The sequence below is a fragment of the Mustelus asterias genome, chromosome 9 (genome assembly GCF_964213995.1).
Source record: "Mustelus asterias chromosome 9, sMusAst1.hap1.1, whole genome shotgun sequence".
Taxonomy (NCBI): Eukaryota; Metazoa; Chordata; class Chondrichthyes; order Carcharhiniformes; family Triakidae; genus Mustelus; species Mustelus asterias.
The window spans coordinates 97879860-97899761 of NC_135809.1; the positions used below are offsets into that span (position 1 = coordinate 97879860).

The 19902-nt window shown below is 41.8% G+C and overlaps 1 protein-coding gene across 2 annotated transcripts in view; it reads left to right on the plus strand.

The window, feature by feature from the left end:
- The window catches only part of ush1c (Usher syndrome 1C), a 227822-nt gene that overhangs the window by 83390 nt on the left and 124530 nt on the right, over window positions 1–19902 (plus strand). For both annotated transcript variants that reach the window (XM_078220626.1, XM_078220627.1), the window contains exons 8-14: window positions 845–948; window positions 1100–1184; window positions 2979–3038; window positions 7098–7154; window positions 11484–11626; window positions 14441–14506; window positions 18953–19077. In XM_078220626.1, the coding sequence (XP_078076752.1) occupies window positions 845–948; window positions 1100–1184; window positions 2979–3038; window positions 7098–7154; window positions 11484–11626; window positions 14441–14506; window positions 18953–19077 (640 nt within the window). The remainder of the gene's footprint in view (window positions 1–844; window positions 949–1099; window positions 1185–2978; window positions 3039–7097; window positions 7155–11483; window positions 11627–14440; window positions 14507–18952; window positions 19078–19902) is intronic.

Here is a 19902-nt window from a genome sequence, read left to right on the forward strand (position 1 = left end):
CGTTAGTTGGCCAGCCAGCTTGAAATTGTGTTCTGGGGCTGGTCCCAGCCAGAAGTGCGTTTCACGCTGGCTTCTGAGCCTGCCAAATAAGCATACCCAAGGGGTAAAAGATTTGGGCCAGTATTTATTTTCTCTATGGTCTCTGCATTGTAAATCCTTCTTTTCTCTCTTGCTGTCTTTATTGTCTGAGTGTGGAGGCAATGTTGCAACCCCATCTCCCACATTTTGCAAAGAAACTAATCCTCCATGTTCATCCTATCTCTAATTGGAGTTATTATTGGAAAATTGGATCACAGGAAGCGCAAGGGGGTTGGGAAATACAAAGAGGGAATAAAATACCTTTCTGGCTATGGACGGGTGGTGAGAGGAAAAATCAGTGCTGTTTAAATTAACTTGTCTGTAACAACATATCCTATATGTGGATGAGCTTGTATATGCCAGTTGACATTCTGTATAACCATAGCTGACACTGACAGTCACAGTGTAGCATATCTCACTTAGTTCTTGAGTTACTTCATTTTATTCATTTCCCCTTTACTATCTTTATGCTCTTATGTGAAATTTGGTCGTAGCATTACATTGCTTTTTGTAAAAGTAAAAAGAAATTCAAAAATAATTTGAAAATGCAGTCATTTATATTGTTGTATGCAAGCTCTCTCTCCATGCACCATTGAAGAGAAACTCCAATCTTGTTTAGAAATGACTATTAATTCTCAAGGAATGTTTGCTGAGAATGAGGTACTCATTACATATACCTGGCAAATTGTATTTACACCAATATCATGAATGTAGATCTTGACAAAGTCTGAAATTTATTCAGTTTGTTCCAAATCATTTTCTGTAGGATGGAAAGATCAGTGTAGCTGGCCTGGCTTCACTGGGAAGCAAGGAAATAAAGGAAAAAAAGGTCTTTATTAGCTTAGTTGGCACAAAAGGCATGGGATGCAGGTAAGTCATTATTTTTGTTAAATCTTTAGACAAAATGTAAAGATTTCTTAAACAAGTTGCACTTTTCACTTTTACCATTAATTATTGAAAGTATTTCTTCAATTTTTTTTTACTCCGTATTCTCTCTCTCTCTCTCTTTCCTCTAATGTAGCATTTCCAGTGGTCCAACCCAAAAACCAGGGATCTTTATCAGCAACGTGAAACCAGGATCTGTATCGGCAGAGGTGGGCTTAGAGGTAAAGTGAGACTTGCTTCTGGGACCCTTCACTGATAATAAGCTACTATTATCTAATACCGCTTTTGGTTTGGCAACATGTGAAGCGGAAAGTGGGTTCGGGTTAGAAATCATTTGGGACACCAAAATAATAAATTGTTGAATAAAATAATATTGTTTATGTTACATAAATAAATTGACTTTGTTATAGGCAGTTTGCAGCCCTGGGCTGACTTACACTAATAGATCTGTAAGAAGCACGATTATCAGTGTTCATATTATATGCCTGAATAAAACAAGTGCGTATATGATCTCTGAGGGATTTAGCTTCTAAATAAATTCAGGACTATAATGGTTAGTTATTAAATGTCCTGAATTTCTTGCACTATTTTTTTACATATTACTAGCAATTAGAGATAGCATACAAAATACATTTTTCAATGTTATGTGCAATCTATTTATTTCATACCTCCCCGGTTACAGGGATAGCACCGGAGGATTGGAAGATTCAGTATTGCTCCATTATTTAAAAAGGAAGGAAGGAATAACCCAAGCAATTATTGGTCAGTTAGCTTAACTTCAGATGTGGGAAAATTACTGGAATCAATTTTGAGGAACAGTATAAACCTTCATGTCTGACTAATTTGATTGAATTTTGATGAGTTGACAAGTAGGGTTAGTGTTGGCAGTGAGGTGGATTGAGCCTACATAGAATTTAGTAGTGCTTTTGATAAAAGCACTGCAATTAGGCTAGTCAAAAAAGTTGGGATTCAATAGTCGGGTCAAATTGCCCCCTACCACTAGCCAACTTGGGATCCAAAGAGTAATGTTTGGATATGTTTCTGCAGCTGGAAGACTGTTACCATTCAGGTTCCCCAGCGCTCACTACTTGGTCCCTTGCCTTTTATAGTTAATACTAAAGATTAAGACCCAAATATAGGGGCCATAATAAACAAGTTTGCAGATGATTCAAAAATTGGTGCTATAGTTGTTGGTGAGGAGGAAAGCTTTAGTCGGCAGGAAGATATAGATGGCCTGGTCAGTTTTGCAGAAAAGTGGAAACTGGAAATCAATCCGGAGAGTGTGAGAAAAAGCAATTTGGGACGTGCATCAAGGCAAGTGAATACACCATAAATAGGAGGACACTAAGTAGTGTGAAGGAACGTAGGGCCTTAGAGTGTGTCCACAGACCATTAAAGATAGTAAGACTGATTGATAAGGTGGTTAAAGGAGGCACATTTTCCAAAGGAGGCATAATTTTCTTTATTAGCTGAGGCATAGCATGTAAGCAGGGAAGTTATGCTGTAATGTATACAGCACTAGTTAGACCATGGTTGAGTCCTGTGTACAACTCCGGTCACTGCATTCATTACAGGAAAGATGTGATTGCACTGGAGAGGGTGCTGAGGACATTTGCAAGAACATGTTCAAGACTGTAGGATTTTAACCAAGACAAAAGGACTAGATAGGCCGGGATTGGTTTCCATGGAACATATAAAGCTGAAGTATATCACTTGCAGTTGGTTCTGTCTCGTAAACCAATCTATGTTCTAACCTAGTATTCTGTTCTTCACTACCAGTAATCCTATTCTTACCTTGTCATCTTTCAAATTTGTGTAAGACCTTTGGGAATTGTTAATGCGTTTGTAATTTATGAGTCTTCTGTGTCATTATGTTGTGTCAGATGATTAATAAGGAGGCACTGAATGTGTAGTGTTGTTCGGGACATAACTCAATAGAGAGTGATATTTTACAATGTTTGAACATAGATTGTCAAGCTACACTTGGATATCATATTTCTCAATTTTAAATACAGGTTGGAGATCAAATTATCGAAGTAGATGGAGTAGATTTTACAAATGTGGATCATAGAGAGGTAAAAAAATATGTTTCTGTGAAATTAAATTTATTTTTATCTGATTCCCATCTCTAATAATGACAACATGGCACACTTGTTAAATTAATTCAAAAAGGGGACAATTTTAATCTAACCTGCCTGTCATGACACTGATAGGTTTGGATACAAGGTTTATTTTACATGCTAACCAATTGTTCCATCCATTAGTCAATGGAAATAAATATTGGTCAGGGTGTAAAAACTGTCACTTCACCTGATCCCATGTGCTTCCCACCCAGGGAGCCAAGTTAAAATTATATTTCGCTTTGTATCCATTTTCAGAGTAGAGGAAGAGTATATAAAGCGACCAAAATGAAGGAAGCTTAAGTTAAAAAGAGGAACCCATTGGATTTGACATAGGGTAGGATCTTGAACCCGTACTCTCCATCTGCAAGATCACCAGTGGGGGCTCAAGATCTGGAGAAACATGGAAATTGCGAATCTCACCGACGGGGAGGTTGGTGTGGTAGGGGGAAAAAGAAAAATGCTGAGGGGACCGTGGAATGAGTGAGGAATAAATGAGTGGCTTATTGAGTGGGGGGTTGGAATTTTGCTGGTGGAGTGTTGACAGCACTGTACAGATGTAAACAGGCAAGGGGGGCTGTATTGGTGGGAATGGGCATGAGGATTGTGCCAGAGTGAATGGGCATGGGGGAACAGGGGAACCTGGTTAGAGTGAGGCATCTTTGGTGTCAACTGATGAATCCTGGGGGGCATTCTGAGGGAATTGTTGATAGGAAGGGATGGTGAGGGTTGGGGGTGGCTTGTCTGTTGTCAGGGGGGATTGGGCTCCTTGGGGAGGCAGAGAATGTGAACGTTCATTTGCATGGGACAGAGGGTCAAATGTCACACCAGAAGGTCAGTGGTTATGGTGGGGAAGGATGTGGGTCACAGTAGGAGTTTGGAAAATGTTGGACTCTGCCTGAAAAGCCACACACAGCAAGGTTGCTTGCCACTATCTGAAGCCTTGAGGTGGAGATTTTGAGACGCTGCTTGGAAGTTGGATTATCGGGGCTGGAGAGAGCAGCAGGACAGCTCAACTGGACAACTGAAGGGGAACACAAGAACATAGAACCTATAATGCCAATGCATTTTAATAAATGAGTGTGTGAAGGGCAAAGTCTCAATGTGCACAGGAGGCTTCTTGTACATGGCTCACAAGAGACCTAGCAAAGATCTTTGCCTCCCTGCACATATATGATTCTGAGGGAAATGGACCCAGCATGTGGTGTCCCCCTGAAGAAGAGGAGGGGGGGAGGGGGGGGGCGGGGGGAGACGTGGCAGCACACAGGCTTAATGATTATGAAACATAATTAAACCACATCAGATCTCATTAAAGTACAGTGTAGTCTATATACATAAATGGAAGAACATTAACTATTATAGTGCACCTGTGCAAGCACATGTGAAATCTTAACTAATTAATATTTCATTCCTTACCACTTCTCCTTGATACTCCCCCAACATCCACAGCAGAGTTGGAGGCAGCCTACTGACCAGTTTGCCCTCTTGTCTTGGCTGACATTTGGAGATCTGAGGCCTGGAGAGCCTCAGCACACTTTGGCTCTTCTGCTCCTTGGTCAGAGAATGAAGCTGAAGGGGTTACAGGCAAGAGGGATTCTGAAGGGCTAGCCACCCTCAGAGTCCTGAGTGGAGGTCCCAGGGGTGTACAATAGCCGTGCCTGCACCCTTTGGGTGCCCAAGAGCCCCTAACTAATTCCTTGAGAAGCGGCCCTGCAGGGAGGATGAGGTGCCCCATCCCCTTCTTGTGTAACTACAGCAAGTTCTCACCCATGACAGCGATGAAGGTGCAGGTGTGCGTGCATCTCTGAAAGAAACCTGGCCTTCTGCTGGACAAGGTATTCCATGGCTTTCGTCATCTTCCCTATGGAAGCCTCCATGTGCTTACAGGTCAGAACCAAATCAGCAAAGAGCAGGCGGACAGTCTCCTCCATCTCACGTGCCACTCTGTTGAGGACCTTCACTGCCTCTGCCTGATGTTCCCCCGATTCTCGCAGTATCTCCAGCATTTCATGCAGGGCCGATCCCAAAGACCCATCATTCAACTTAGATGTCGCAGATGCCTCTTCCTCAGCAAACCTCTGAGTGCCGGTGAATTTGGTTGGCCCTGATTCCTCCTGCAATGGATATGTGTCCATGTGGTGACCACCAGAATACGAAATCCTGCTGAACCATGTCCATTATCCCCCGAGGTGTTGTCTCTGGGCTGGTGAAGAGTGCAGGTGACTGCTGTGACACCTCCACAAGGTGCACTTTATTCCTCGTCACAAATGTCCTTGGTCCTGTGAGGGCTGGCAGTACTCCTGGACAGGATTACTTTATCTGGCCTTCCATTCTTCCTGCTGGCACCTGTAAGTGGAAGAGGAAAGAGCGAGTGACTGCATGAGCTGTTTCAAACATGAGGGAACGCACGACCCTTCGGTTTCTATGTAACTGCATCATGCATGGATCCTTACTGCTGACCTCTGCACCTGCACCAGATCAGCCTGGTTCCTCCCTCATCTACTGGGCTGCCTGGTTCTCAAACTCAGTAAGGTTCCTCAATTCAGGCTGGCCCCCCTCCCATCTTCTCTCTCTCTCACTCTCCCTCTCTCTCCAGTTGTGCTGTAACTTTTTTGCACAGAGAGAGAAGATGGGGTTGAGAGTGAACGGGTTTCATTTATCTTTCTCATGCTTCCACCCTTACAAATCACCCTTTGATTGTGTGCCATATGATTGATGCACTGCAGGTTGTGCAGAAGGATGCTGAGGAAGCACGCTCCAGAGTAGTGAGCCCCTGCAGGTAGAAGGATAAGGCTCACAGAGGCCATGTCATTAGCGGTGCTTGCCCTCAATGCATAAACCACCAACACCAACCCCCACCCCCCCCCCCCCCCCCCCACCCCACACTCCACCCCTCTCAGACAGCATCTGAGCTCTATGTGTAGAAAGATCAAAGATCTGCAGATTGGATGGATTGCATTAGGAGTATGAGGCATCATCTTATCACGTTAAGTAGCGCTTTTATTTAGAGCCACCTTTGTTACTGAGCCCATGTCCCCTGTACCATTCAGTGAGGTGAGTGTGAGTAGTTGAGTGTTCTCTTCAGTCATTGATCCATTTCCGGCACTGCAGGGCAGTCCTCCGGTGGAGACCATGGGTATTGACCACCCTGGCAACCTCCTACCATGCAGGATTGGTCATACAGCTCGGCATCCTCCTCCCATCCTCAGGTTTACAGGATGTCACGCCCAGCCTCCTCTGCATTGAGGGAAGTGATGCTAAATCTGGGGGGCAGAGCTCCCTGGGATCATCGGGCCATTTTGTCCTGTCATGCTGAGTCGCGACAAAGAAGTTTATAGAAGTTTGGGTTTGTGATTCGGTGCAAATTCCCACTGGGCTCCACAATGGGAAATATTCATGGTCCCTGCCCTGGACTTTGGACGAGAATGGTAATCCCAACAACGGTATTACCACATGGGAACATTAGTCCAAATTAGTCAACAGCAAATTTTGGACGAATATTACAGAAGTTTTCTTTACACAAAAATTGATCAACATGTGCAAGGAATTTCTGAACCACTTATTAAATACAATGTGAATATTCAAAGAATCCCATGAAAATTACTTTTTTTGGTGACATATTACAATACAAACCATTTTACCTTTGATTTGAACTTGGTGAGCGATTCAGGTGAGTAAGTGGGGGACAAGGGGAGTGGTGAATCTACTTACCACGCCAACCTTAACAGCATGTGGTCTGGCTCACATGGCTCCTCTACATACTGCCAGGAAAGTTGTTGTCCCGAGACCCCCCGACCCCCAACAAAAAAGGGTGGGAAGGTGGCCTGTGAGTGAGTGGGGAATTTCAGCTGATAGGAGTAGGTTAGAATAAAATATGCCAGGGTCCATTTGGATGCATAAATCACAAGCTGGTTTTGCCTGCCTTCTATAGTTACTTCTCTCGTCTTGTGACAAAAAAGCAAAGTTGGTTTGCTTTGAATTGGTTCATAAATCTTTGCTTTTCTTTTGCAACAGGCCGTCCGGGTGCTGAAAAGCAGCAGAAGCCTGACGATCGTTGTGCTCACTGGCGCAGTAAGTGTTAACCACGTTGAGAACAACAATAAGAAAAACAAGTGATTTTAAAATTTAAATAAAATACCGTGAATGCTGAAAACCTGAAATAAAAACGGGAAATGCTGGAAAAGCTCCGCAGGTCCGACAGCCCCTCTGGAGAGAGAAACAGAGTTGAGGGGTGTGATTTTCACGCCAGTGCGATCGTCCAGTCCCACTGATGGCAGACCCCCAACTGAGGGTTTCCCAGTGCTGCAGCGTGGATTCCATGGGAAATTCCATTGACAGCAGCGGGACCAGAAGATCCCACTGCCAGCCGACAGCAGGTCACCTCCCACTGCCCAGAAACATGCCGCGGGGGAGGCCAGAGAATCCCGTCCATGTGACTCTTCTACAGAGGTGCTCTTAAAGAGGTTATTTAAGGATAGTTTGAAGTGAGTACTAGTATAGTTACAGCTGTAGAATCATACAGTGCAGAAGGAGGCCATTCGACCCATTGAGACTGCACCAACCATAATCTCACCCAGGCCCTACTCTCGCAACCCCACATATTTACCCTGCTAATCTCCTAACACTAGGGTCAATTTACCATGGCCAATCAACCCAACCCACACATCTTTGGACTGTGGGAGGAAACCGGAGCACCCGGAGGAAACCCACGCAGACACGAGGAGAACGCGCAAACTCCACACAAACAGTGACCCGAGGCCGGAATTGAACCTGGGTCCCTGGCGCTGCAAGGCAGCAGTGCTAGCCACTGTGTCACTGTGCCGCCCTTTTCATAAAGTTACACTTAAAGTGTAACTTTATGAAAAAATATAGATAATTGTACTCAAAGTTGCATGCAGTAATATTTAATCCACTAAGAGTATTCGATCTGGGAGAAAAAAGTTGGTGGGACCAAGTTGCAATAGACGATATTTTTATAGGGGGAAATGGGCAAAATAAAATAAAGATTTGAGGTATAAAAAAAGGTGCATCACCTAAGATCCAGTCTCAATGTTCAAGCTGCATCAGGAATCAACCTCCTTAGGTTTTAAAAGTACGGTCATACAAAGACACAAAATTACAAAAAGGTCAGTTGTTTCATCAATCCTGCCTGACACCATGATGGCTGGAGCATCGTGATTAATCACCACCTCCCAGTCCTTATGTTTTTGAGGAAATATCTGAAAAGCAGGTTTAATAATTAAAATGAACCAGAAAGGCTTTGTGCACTCCCCAAGTCCCTAAAAATATCTGATTCTTAGTGTCCCAGTTTGCGGTATATGTGGTAATATTGAGGGAGATGGAAGGGATTTTTTTTAAAAACATGAATAAAACGTTGATGAGGTCAAGGACTATGTTTACAAAGTCAGAGGACTGAGTACCCCTCTTTAAAAATCCACTTAACCAATGAACAGCTCCATATTTTTAAATTCACTAATTAACACTATATTATGGGAACAGGAACATAGAAAGACTGCAGTGATTGAAGGAAATGGGCACTGACATCTTAGGAAAACCGGAGATGTGCAACAGATATGGCCTTACCAGTGTTGCTAACATCTTGTGAATTAACTTTTAAAAACGTCCATAGTACTCAACAGTGTTTGAATACTATTAATTAAAAACAGATAGTCCGTTTTGATCATGTAAGGAATTTGGGATGCCTTCTGTTTGGAATTACCATCAAATGATCCCTCATTTAAATAATACAATTCCCATAATATCTATTTCCTAGATATTTTCAAATGCTGATAAGTAACCTAAGCTGCTTTCTGATTTCCCTTGTACTCTTTCTGAAGATAGCTTACACAATGATTCTTCGACTGGGTGCTCATTTTTTTTTTAAAAAGTAAAGCAAAATAGTAAATCTCCCATAGCATCACAAATAGAAAGGTAAGACCAAAGATGGTCTTTTAGGAAAAGCAAGGTTAGCTAACATTGGGTAATTGAACCAGGACATGCAGATATAATTTAACCCCCTTCTTAAACTCAATCATGTGGCATGATTTTTTTTTACATATCCATTTTAAATTCCTATATCCATATGTATTATGAAAACTGCACATTTAATCTGTTTACACTGTAAATGCACCCTTTGCCAATGCAATATGAGGAACTGTGCACAGACAGATTGTTAATATATTGCTGCATGATCTCCCATGGAGTTACCCAGCATGAGTTGGAGGATACAGTCTGTCACCACTGTCTCCTGGAGATGTTGACGCTGTCATTTGCTGCATTGTGCCATGCAGCACCGTTCCTTGTCTTGTAATCTCAAACTTGAAAATAAATCTCGATCCAATATTTTAGATGACATAACTAATTTAATGTGCTGTTATAATAGGTAACGAATGAAAAATTAAAATAATGATAGGTTTTTTAATTGAATAAAGTATTTTAATAGCAATTGAACAGAGCAAGATACCAAAATTATTGATTCAATCTTAGCACATAAAATATTAAAATGGCAATCTACAATCTACTAAAATAGTGAAACATGGAAAATAAATATATCTAAAATCAAATATTTAAGATGTGAAGGGAGCAGTAGTGATGGGCAATGGGGCATGATCATTGATATGAATTAAACTGAACCAAAGGCCATAAATTGTTTAATTGGTGAAATGGAAAAGAGAGAATGCACGAGTGACCAGTGTATATCAGAAATGTAACCTGATGGATTAATGACAGTGGGAAGGGAACTTGAAGAGTACATGATAAGCCCTCAGGTGGAACAATTTTTCCTGTCATAAATCACAAATAATTGGTGTTTTAAGGTGGAAATATTTTTAAAAAGTGAATGACAAGAACCTAGAAGGCAATCAAATCTAACTCTTGGTAACCTCTGATCAAATTGTAAAACACAGTGGTATCTGTCATATGTGATGTGGCTTTGAGGCTCCATTTAATGGTAGAGTTGAACCTGATGGTGACACTGGTGTCTTGACAGCTAATTGCTCCTCACTTGATATATCATGCGTCATGGCCTCGCATTACGAAGATTGAAAAAATTCATTGCGTTGTTACACATTAATTTGCTCTGTCCAGGGGGTGAATTGGATAACTGTCTTGTAACAATTTTTTCATATAAGAGAAAGAGATTTACCATTTTGTTAAGAGAAAGCTGTAAAATATTACATATTGCTTCAATACCAGGATATCTGTTATATCGGTTGTACTTTTCTTTGAAAACGTTGATATGATTGAGCTGCGTTTTCCACTCCACTTGCCACCTGACTTTTTTTCTATATAACCTGTCCTTGAGGCACAAACATCACGACCCATATACCTGGATTAAACAGCCTCCCTTGCAAGATGCGGCGAGCCATTCAAATCTTCCCTCACAACCCCTCATTCAAAAAAGACATACAGACCAATTTTAACTTATCTTTTCAGTACTGATTGACCGGCTTTGCATTTTTAAGATTTCCATTTCATCTAACTTTTTCCATTTTACGTGTATAGTTTAATTCAGTACATTTTATTTCATTATTATTTTAATATATTTAATTTGGTGATGCAGTAAGATTTTGTGTTGCTATTCCATTTGATCTTGGGGTCAGAGTATACCATACGTTTATTAGCCAGGTTATGAGATTTGGGTCTACTTATCACCATTTAATGCTCTCTACTATGTATAATCCGAGGTTCCCAAATTGTATAATGTCCTTTCACAATGCATCTGTGGGGGAAGGATTGAAAACAGTTATAAAGAATAATGTACTTCTCCTGAGGTCATGTTTGTATCCGTAAAGTTATTGTTCCAGAGATGGACACTAGGAGTGGAGCTAATTCCATAATCTCATACCTTTTGTCACATTTAGCAAACATTTTCTATAGTAATAGAAAGAAGAGGAGGATGAATTAAAAGATAATGAGATATAATTGTATTCCTTTAATATTGAAGATGATGATGAAAATCATGAAAACTTCACAACTTGGGGTGGTACAGTGATTAGCACTGCTGCCTGACAGGGTTCAATTCCAGCCTCAGGTGACTGCATGGAGTTTGCACATTCTCCCCATGTCTGCGTGGGTTTCCTTCGGGTGCTCCGGTTTCCTCCCACATTCCAAAGATGTACAGGTTAGGTGGATTGGCCATGATAAATTGCCGCTCAGTGTCAGGGGAATTAGTGGGGTAAGTGTGTGGGTTACGGGGATAGGGTTTGGGTGGCGTTGTTGTTGGTGCAGGCTCGATGGGTTGAAGGTCCTTCTTCTGTGCTGTGATTCTATTATTCTATAATAGACCAAGAAATGAACAGAAGGGCTACATATAAAAATGAGAGCCCTTCTGGTCCCATCAGGTAGTGAATGCCTGTAACGTCAATAGCTTATTTCTTCACGTTGTGCTTTTCAATCCAGGGGAAAGAGCTATTCCAGACAGAAGTAGAACGAATGAATGAATATTACCGACGTGAGCAAGATCGTCAGGAATTGATGCACCAGAAAAAGATAGCGATGGAAACCAACAAGATTCTGAAAGAACAACAAGAGAAAGAGAGGCTGTGAGTTGTTACCTTTTCAAGTTGCTTTATGACATTTCTACAGTGTAATGAAACAAAATTCATGCCCTTTTCAGACTGGCCTCATCAGGCATCATCTTCCAATTGTATTTCTTTGCTGAGCGAACTAACGAAAATGTTCAGAAAGAACATGGCAATGTTAATCTTATAATGGGTCACCTTTTCCTTATGGTCTGTCATACAAGCAGTTCAGCTTCCAAAACTATAGAGAAATTGTAGCTTCTTTGTCTGCTTACAACTGAGCCAAGGCAGTTTCCTGATCCCCTCTATTTCTTTTTACCTGCATACAGTTCAGCACACCAATGTTTGCTGTCTAAATTGTAACACTGTTCTTTTTTAATGGAGCTATAAGTAAACTCAAATCCGCTGCTGTATTATTTTGCAAGAAAAGTTTTGCAATAATTGAACAATAGCTTCGTTTATTTGTACTGTTGGAAGAAAATAAATGAAAAAAATCAAAATCACCTTCACAACCTCAGGTTGTCTTAAATTACTTTACAGCCAGATAGTACTTATGAACAGTATTCATTATTGTAGGAAGTGCAGCAGCCAATCATAGGATCCCTTTAGTGCACAAGAGACCATTCGGCTTATCGAGTCTACGCCAACTCTGTGACAGACTATCTTATCCAAACCCTCTCCCCCGCTTCGTCACTGTAACCCCATATTTTACCACAGCTAACCCACATCTTGGGCCACTAAGGGGAAATTTAGCATGGCCAATTTACCTAACCTGCATATCTTTGGACTGTGGGAGGAAACCGGAGCACTCGGAAGAAACCCACGCAGACACGGAGAAAAAGTGCAAGCTCCACACAGATTTGGCGATGCTGGTGTTGGACTGGGGTGGACAAGATGAGAGGTCACACGACACCAAGTTATAGTCCAACAGGTTTATTTGAAATCACAAACTTTCAGAGCACTGCTCCTTCGTCAGGTAAAGTCTTCCATCTCAGAGGGAAAGTGGAACCTCCAAATAACCTCAAGTTCCAGTACAGTTCCATCAGTGCAGCACTGAGGTGTCAACTTAGATTGTATGCTGTAGTCTCTAAATTGGAAATTGATCCCACAGAGATGTGAGTGCTACCAGTGAATCATGGTACTTAAACTGAATCCATTTGAAGGATTTTTTTTTACTTCAACCATTTCAATCAGTTCATCATCATGTTTTGTATGAGGTCAAACCTTCAAGCAAATTGGGTCAAACTAAATTCCGGCTCAGATCAAGTTGCAGTTAAGGTCTTCTAATGCTGCATTAGTAAACCTATATTCAGGGATGCAACAACTCACTAATTCAGGAAACCATTTAGAACATTATTCCCTCATGTACCAATGATAACCGATTGATAACCTCACCTGAAAATTGTGCTGTCTATGTAACAGTGCAGAACAAAATGTAAAATTCTTAATGACCAAAATTAGGACATAGTTGTCTTTACTGTTATTGTGCACAGGAGCTGGAAGATATCTGCAATATGTTAAATCCATTAAATAATGATGTATGTAATTTAGTTAATTCATTACATGGAGAATATCATACATCTTTTAGATTATTATTAATATTACGGTTCTGAAATCCTTGACAAACTAGAGCAACAGAGAATATTTGGTGTGGCTTCTCACTTTGAAAACTCCAAGTCTATTTATACTTTAAGAATCAACATCTATTAATGCGATAAAATGAGTGTGATGCCTTTTGGGAGTAGATCTGTGTAGAATTAAATGCTTAAATGTCACTGTTCTGAGTTCATATTACTACAGTTAGCCATTGGCCAGAATTTTACCGTCCAGCCCGCCCTGGGAATCGGAGCATGCGACGAGTGGACCATGGAAAAGTCCGTTGACCTCGGGTGGGATTTTACGGTTTTGGGATGAGCAAGGCTGTAAAATCCCGCCTAATGTGTTTCATTTTATTGCTCTTATTCTGCTTCACATTAACTCGATAATGCAAACAATTTTGGACAAAGTGCAGCTTGTATTGTTAGCGACCAAGCCTGTTTCCCTTTGTTCCATTTACATTGTAATGCTCCCCCTAGAGGTAGCCTCACTGATTGTGGGTTGAAATCTTACTTTCGGGACCCAGTTCACAGCAGCAAGGGATTAGCCAATGTTGGAGCCATGTTTTATTATTTGTTATATTTTAGTTAAATTACTAATTTGTTATGCGAATTAAATTGTTGTTCTAACCTATCCAGCTATAATCCTTACTCTGTTCAATGCATGGAAATTCTCTACTGCTTGCAAACTGCACACAGGAACATTGCCCCAGTGCCTGTTTTTTAAAGAACGTAATTAGACAGGTAGCACGCTGACAACCATTACCCTCCTGAATACATAGGTCTTTCAAACAATTCAGTGTAATATTGATAGTCACAATGGCGTTGTTTGCGATTGCTCCAACAGTCAGTGCCATTGGCACAAGAATTCAGGATTAATTTTTCCCTCTGAGTACTTTGTCTCAACTGCGTCACTGTATAGAGATGAAGGTGGAGGTCACTCATCCCTGTTGTGTCGAAGAGTAAATCAAATAGAGTATCATATCCTCCGTAGTTCACAGTATCTTTCAAATTGCATATGCCTGTGGGGATGAGAGGGGAGAAAAGGAGAGGGGAAGGGGGCATCAAAGATTTAGAGTATGCAACCCCAAAAGAAGTACATTGGGAAAGTCTGATTAAATTAAATGGGAAGCTGAGACATGAATTGAGCGAAACATTTATTTTTTAAATTCTTTTTTAATTTTGCATTTGTATCTAAAAGAAAGTAGTGCATTTCTAAAACAATGTTTAATATTTTCAGAAGGAAGTTAGAGATTTCACAGAAAACCACTGAAGAACAAGAGAGATATCGCAAGGAAATTGAACAGTAAGTGTTTTGTTAAAGTATTGGTCCCTTTCCCCTGATATTGATTTGCAGTAATGTCATTTTGATGATGTACTTTGTGACCTTCCTGGGCAAAGTTTTGACTCATATAAAAGATTCCATGGTACAATTCAAAAAGTAGAGTTTTAACAACACCAGGTTAAAGTCCAACAGGTTTATTTGGTAGCAAATGCCATTAGCTTTTGGAGCGTTGCCCCTTCGTCAGATGGAGTGGATATCTGCTCTCAAACAGGGCATACAGAGACACAAAATCAAGTTACAGAATACTGATTAGAATGCGAATCTTTACAGCCAACCAGGTCTTAAAGATACAGACAATGTGAGTGGAGGAAGCATTAAGCACAGGTTAAAGAGATGTGTATTGTCTCCAGACAGGACAGCCAGTGAGATTCTGCAAGTCCAAGAGGCAAGCTGTGGGGATTACTGATAGTGTGCCATAAACCCAAGATCCCGGTTTAGGCCGTCCTCATGTGTGCGGAACTTGGCTATCAGTTTCTGCTCAGCGACTCTGCGCTGTCGTGTGTCGTGAAGGCCGCCTTGGAGAACGCTTACCCGAAGATCAGAGGCTGAATGCCCGTGACCGCTGAAGTGCTCCCCCACAGGAAGAGAACAGTCTTGCCTGGTGATTGTCAAGCAGTGTTCATTCATCCATTGTCGTAGCGTCTGCATGGTTTCCCCAATGTACCATGCCTTGGGACATCCCTTCCTGCAGCGTATCAGGTAGACAACGTTGGCCGAGTTGCAAGAGTAGGTACCGTGTACCTGGTAGATGGTGTTCTCACATGAGATGATGGCATCCGTGTCGATGATCCGGCACATCTTGCAGAGATTGCTGTGGCAGGGTTGTGTGGTGTCGTGGTCACTGTTCTCCTGAAGGCTGGGTAGTTTGCTGCGTACAATGGTCTGTTTGAGGTTGTGCGGTTGTTTGAAGGCAAGAAGTGGGGATGTGGGGATGGCCTTGGCGAGATGTTCGTCTCCATCAATGACATGTTGAAGGCTCCGGAGGAGATGCTGTAGCTTCTCCGCTCCGGGGAAGTACTGGACGACGAAGGGTACTCTGTCCACCGTGTCCCGTGTTTGTCTTCTGAGGAGGTCGGTGCGGTTTTTCGCTGTGGCGCGTCGGAACTGTCGATCGATGAGTTGAGCGCCATATCCTGTTCTTATGAGGGCATCTTTCAGCGTCTGGAGGTGTCTGTTGCGACCCTCCTCATCCGACCAGATCCTGTGTATACGGAGGGCTTGCCCGTAGGGGATGGCTTCTTATAACATCATGACAATTCAAAAAGAGCAGGGACTTCTCCAGTGTACTGCCCAACATTCTTTTCTTAACAAACATAATCAAAACCCTTATTCTGGGATCATGTCCTTTGTTTAATATGATTTGTTTTAAGTGCAATATTTATTTTATATCACACTCACACACACACACACATCCCAGATGAAATTACAAATTAATATTCCATTTAGCACATTTTCATAACAAGTAATATTGTAGAGTTATCAACGTTTGTTCTTGGAGGTCTCTTTAATTTACCAAAAATGGCACACAGTGTTTAAGGAGCTTGGAAAACAAACTTGTGAATTTATATTGAGTTCCTGAGTGAAAATTAAATGGCATATCAAGAAGATGGCCATTATATAAACATGCTGCTGTGTAATTGCTCAGATCACACCCGACTATATCAATTAGAATTTACAAGCTGCCAAAGCAGAAAAATATTTTAAACCGCATCTTTTTGCATAAGTTATTTTCCTGCCCCAAGCTAGAGTATTTTTTTTGACTGGAGATCATTTTATTTATTTGCACATCTTGACCTAGTAGCATGAGCTGAATAGATTTGAAGTTTACCGGCAGGAACGACACTTCACTTGCTTCATTGATTTTGCACAGATCATTATCAAATAATCACAATCAGCACATGGGTTTATAACAATGCATTCAAAATGGTAATCTGATTGTTGAATTTCACTCAAAAAAACAGACCACAAAAGATTAGCTTTCAGCTTAGACAGTGGTGCAAAACCAGCTGATTTTATACATTTAACTCGATCAGTGGAAAGGAATTCAAATGAAGGGTGCAGGGTTTCCACCAGGGCTCAGGAGAGGGGGTGTACAAAGTGTCAGACACCGGGGCCCAGGCCTAAGCAAATATTTTCCACACTGTCACACTGGGGCCTGCCTTCGAATCAATACTTCTTGGTGCCGAGGCATAGTAACACTGGCGAGTTTCTGCTCCCCGGACCTAGAATACTTGATGCTAAAAGGCTGCCCCTACAACCTGGTGTGGGAGTTCAACTCTGTTATCTTAACAGTAGTTTGCACCCCACCCCATGTGGATGTGAAGACCGTGCTGGATGAAATATACACCACCACAAGTAGCCTTGAGACGAAACATCCCGAGGCCTTGTTCATCATGGCCGGGGACTTCAATCAGGCCAAGCTCAAGAGCTTCATACGAAGACACCATCAACACATCTCCTGTTCCACCAGAGGCTCAAATATTCTAGACCACTGCTACGCAAATATCAAACATGCCTACCGTCCACACTTTGGTAAATCAGACCACAAGGCTGTGCTCCTGCTTCTGGCTTACAAGCAAAAACTGAAACGGGAGAATCAATTAAAGTCGTGCAATGTTGGTCTGAGGAATCGAATGATCCCCGACGGGGCTGCTTCGAGCCAGTAGACTGGTCAATATTTTAAAACTCTGCGACCAGCCTGAATGAGTATGCCACTACAGTAGCTGACTTCATTTGTAAGTGTGTAAAAGACTATGTGCCAAAGAAGCAAATCCATGTGTTTCCCAATCGGAAACCATGGATAAACAGGGATATCCACTGCTTGCTGAAGTCCAGGTCTGAGGCTTTCAAGTCCGACGACTCTAACCTATACAAGAAATCCAGATATGATCTAAGGAGATCCATCAGAGTTATCAAGACAGTACCGGACCAAGCTAGAGTCCCAGGCTAGTCACATGGCCTCCCACTAACTACGGCAAGGTCTGCAAGACATAACTGGCTACAAGATGAAGGCATGTAAAATCGCCAGCACCAATGCACCCCTCCCCGATGAGCTCAATGCATTCTATGCCCATTTTGAGCAAGAGAGCACGCCCTCCACCCCGGGAGCTTTGGGTGAACAAGTATCCGATCACCGTCACAGGCATCAGAGCAGCCTTCTCAAAAGTCAACCCACCAAAGCAACTCGCCCAGATGGGGTACCCGGAGGAGCACTCAGATCCTGCGCGGATCAGCTGGCGGGGGCATTCACAGACATCTTCAACCTCTCTTTACAACAATCTGAGGTCCTTATCTTCTTCAAGAAGATGACCATCAGCCGGGTACCATAGAAAAACCAGGCAGTGTGTCTTAATGACAATCGTCCAGTGGCTCTGACACCCATCATTATGAAATGTTTCAACAGGTTAGTCATGGCACGAATCAATTCCAGCCTCCCAGATTGCCTGGATCCACTACAGTTTGCCTACTGCTGGGACAGGTCCACAACAGACGCCATCTCTCCGGCCCTACACTCAGCCATGGAACACCAAGACAACAAAGACACCAATGTCAGACTCCTATTTATTGACTACAGCCCAGCCTTCAACACCATTATTTCTACAAAACTCATCTCCAAACTCAGTGGCCTGGGGCTCGGCTCCTCCCTCTGCGACTGGATCCTAGACTTCCTAACCCACAGACTGCAATCAATAAGGATAGGCAACAACACCTCCTCCATGATCATCCTCAACACCCAGTACCCCACAAGGCTGTGTCCTCAGCCCCTTACTATACTCCTTTATACATCTATGACTGTGGCCAAATTCCCTCCAACTCGATTTTCAAGTTTGCTGATGACACCACTGTAGTGGGTCAGATCGCAAACAATAAGGAGACAGAGTACAAGAAAGAGATAGAGAATCTGGTAAACTGGTGCAACGACAGTAATCTCTCCCTCAATTGACATTTGGAGACTGGCGGAATTCATTTCTAATGCATGCATTAATTTACATAATTATAAATATACAGGGCGAACCAGGCAAAATCAAAGTGCTGGGTGCCATTAACTGGTGTTGATAATAGATATCAATATTCGTATTTTACGCAAATCCTTTTGTCATGCTGCGCAGTGACTAATGAGGAAAGACAAATGGCAGTTGTGAAATCCATTCATTTATTAACAACGAATGCTATTACTCACTGTCTTGAAAATGTCTAGCGTACAGGGCATTGCTGAGGAAACAAAACTCTTGTTTCATTTTCATTATTAATTTGTCAGTTATTGGAAGTAGATTGCACAATGCCACTCACCTGTATAAACCTGCAAAACTATTTCAATTGTAAGCATTCCTTATTTCCAGGCTATTTGTGGACTTCTTTTCTTACCTAATTGAAAGCAAAGATTGTAATAATCGTTGTCTTTTACAGGATCGAAGCTTCAGAGCAGAAATTTAAAAAGGAATGGGATGAAGACTGGGGACATCGAGAACAACCCAAAAGCCCAAAATCAGTTGGTGCTGACGTTTCCCCACATCCACCAGCGAAAAGTAAAAGTGAGATATTTTACAGTAGTATTTTCCTTCCTTACTTAAAGCGTCCTATTCATTTTCTTTTGTCAGCTACGGAGGGAGTATTTCAAGTATGACAGCAAGGAATCCGGCTGAGAGCAGTGCATATTATTCTTGTGGGAAATGGAGAAGCAGCATCTATGTAACAGTGTCAATGTAAATGTATTCATGAAGCTCCAGGTTGTGTCACATGAGTGCCTCAACCATCTACTAAACTAATGCTAGGAAAATGGTAACACTGTAAAAACTAAATGTATGTCTAAGGCTTCAATTTTAATTTCCATACTGCTTAGTTTATGTCAAGCGGAGAGACTTAAAATTCCACCTCAAATCTGGTAAAAGACACTTGGGCCACTGCTGTGAAATCCACAAACCATCCTGTTGTGTTGTCACCCATCAGAGTTTAGAATAATTTCTCATTGAAACATAGAGCCTGAGGGGCCTTAATTGGGTGGATACCAGGAGAATGTTTTGCATCTGAGTTTTATTAAATAGCAAGTAGATTTTCAGAACAGCAATAGCCTCAATTTTTTTTTAATCCCACAATCTCATCTATCCTTCAAAGTTAAACAGTTCATGATTGGTATAACCCAACTTGCATATGAAGTAATTATGCGGCCTTTTTTGTCAAAACCAGAATCTTTATAAAACCTGCTTCATGGGGCAGTATGTAATTTAATGAACCACAGATTACACAAACCCTTTATTTTAGACCATACTCAAAAAGGCTCGTGGGGCCTGTGTAGCATGCCTGGTCCCTATGACCCTACAAAAGAAAGATAAATATTTATCATTTTAGACCTCTTTGTG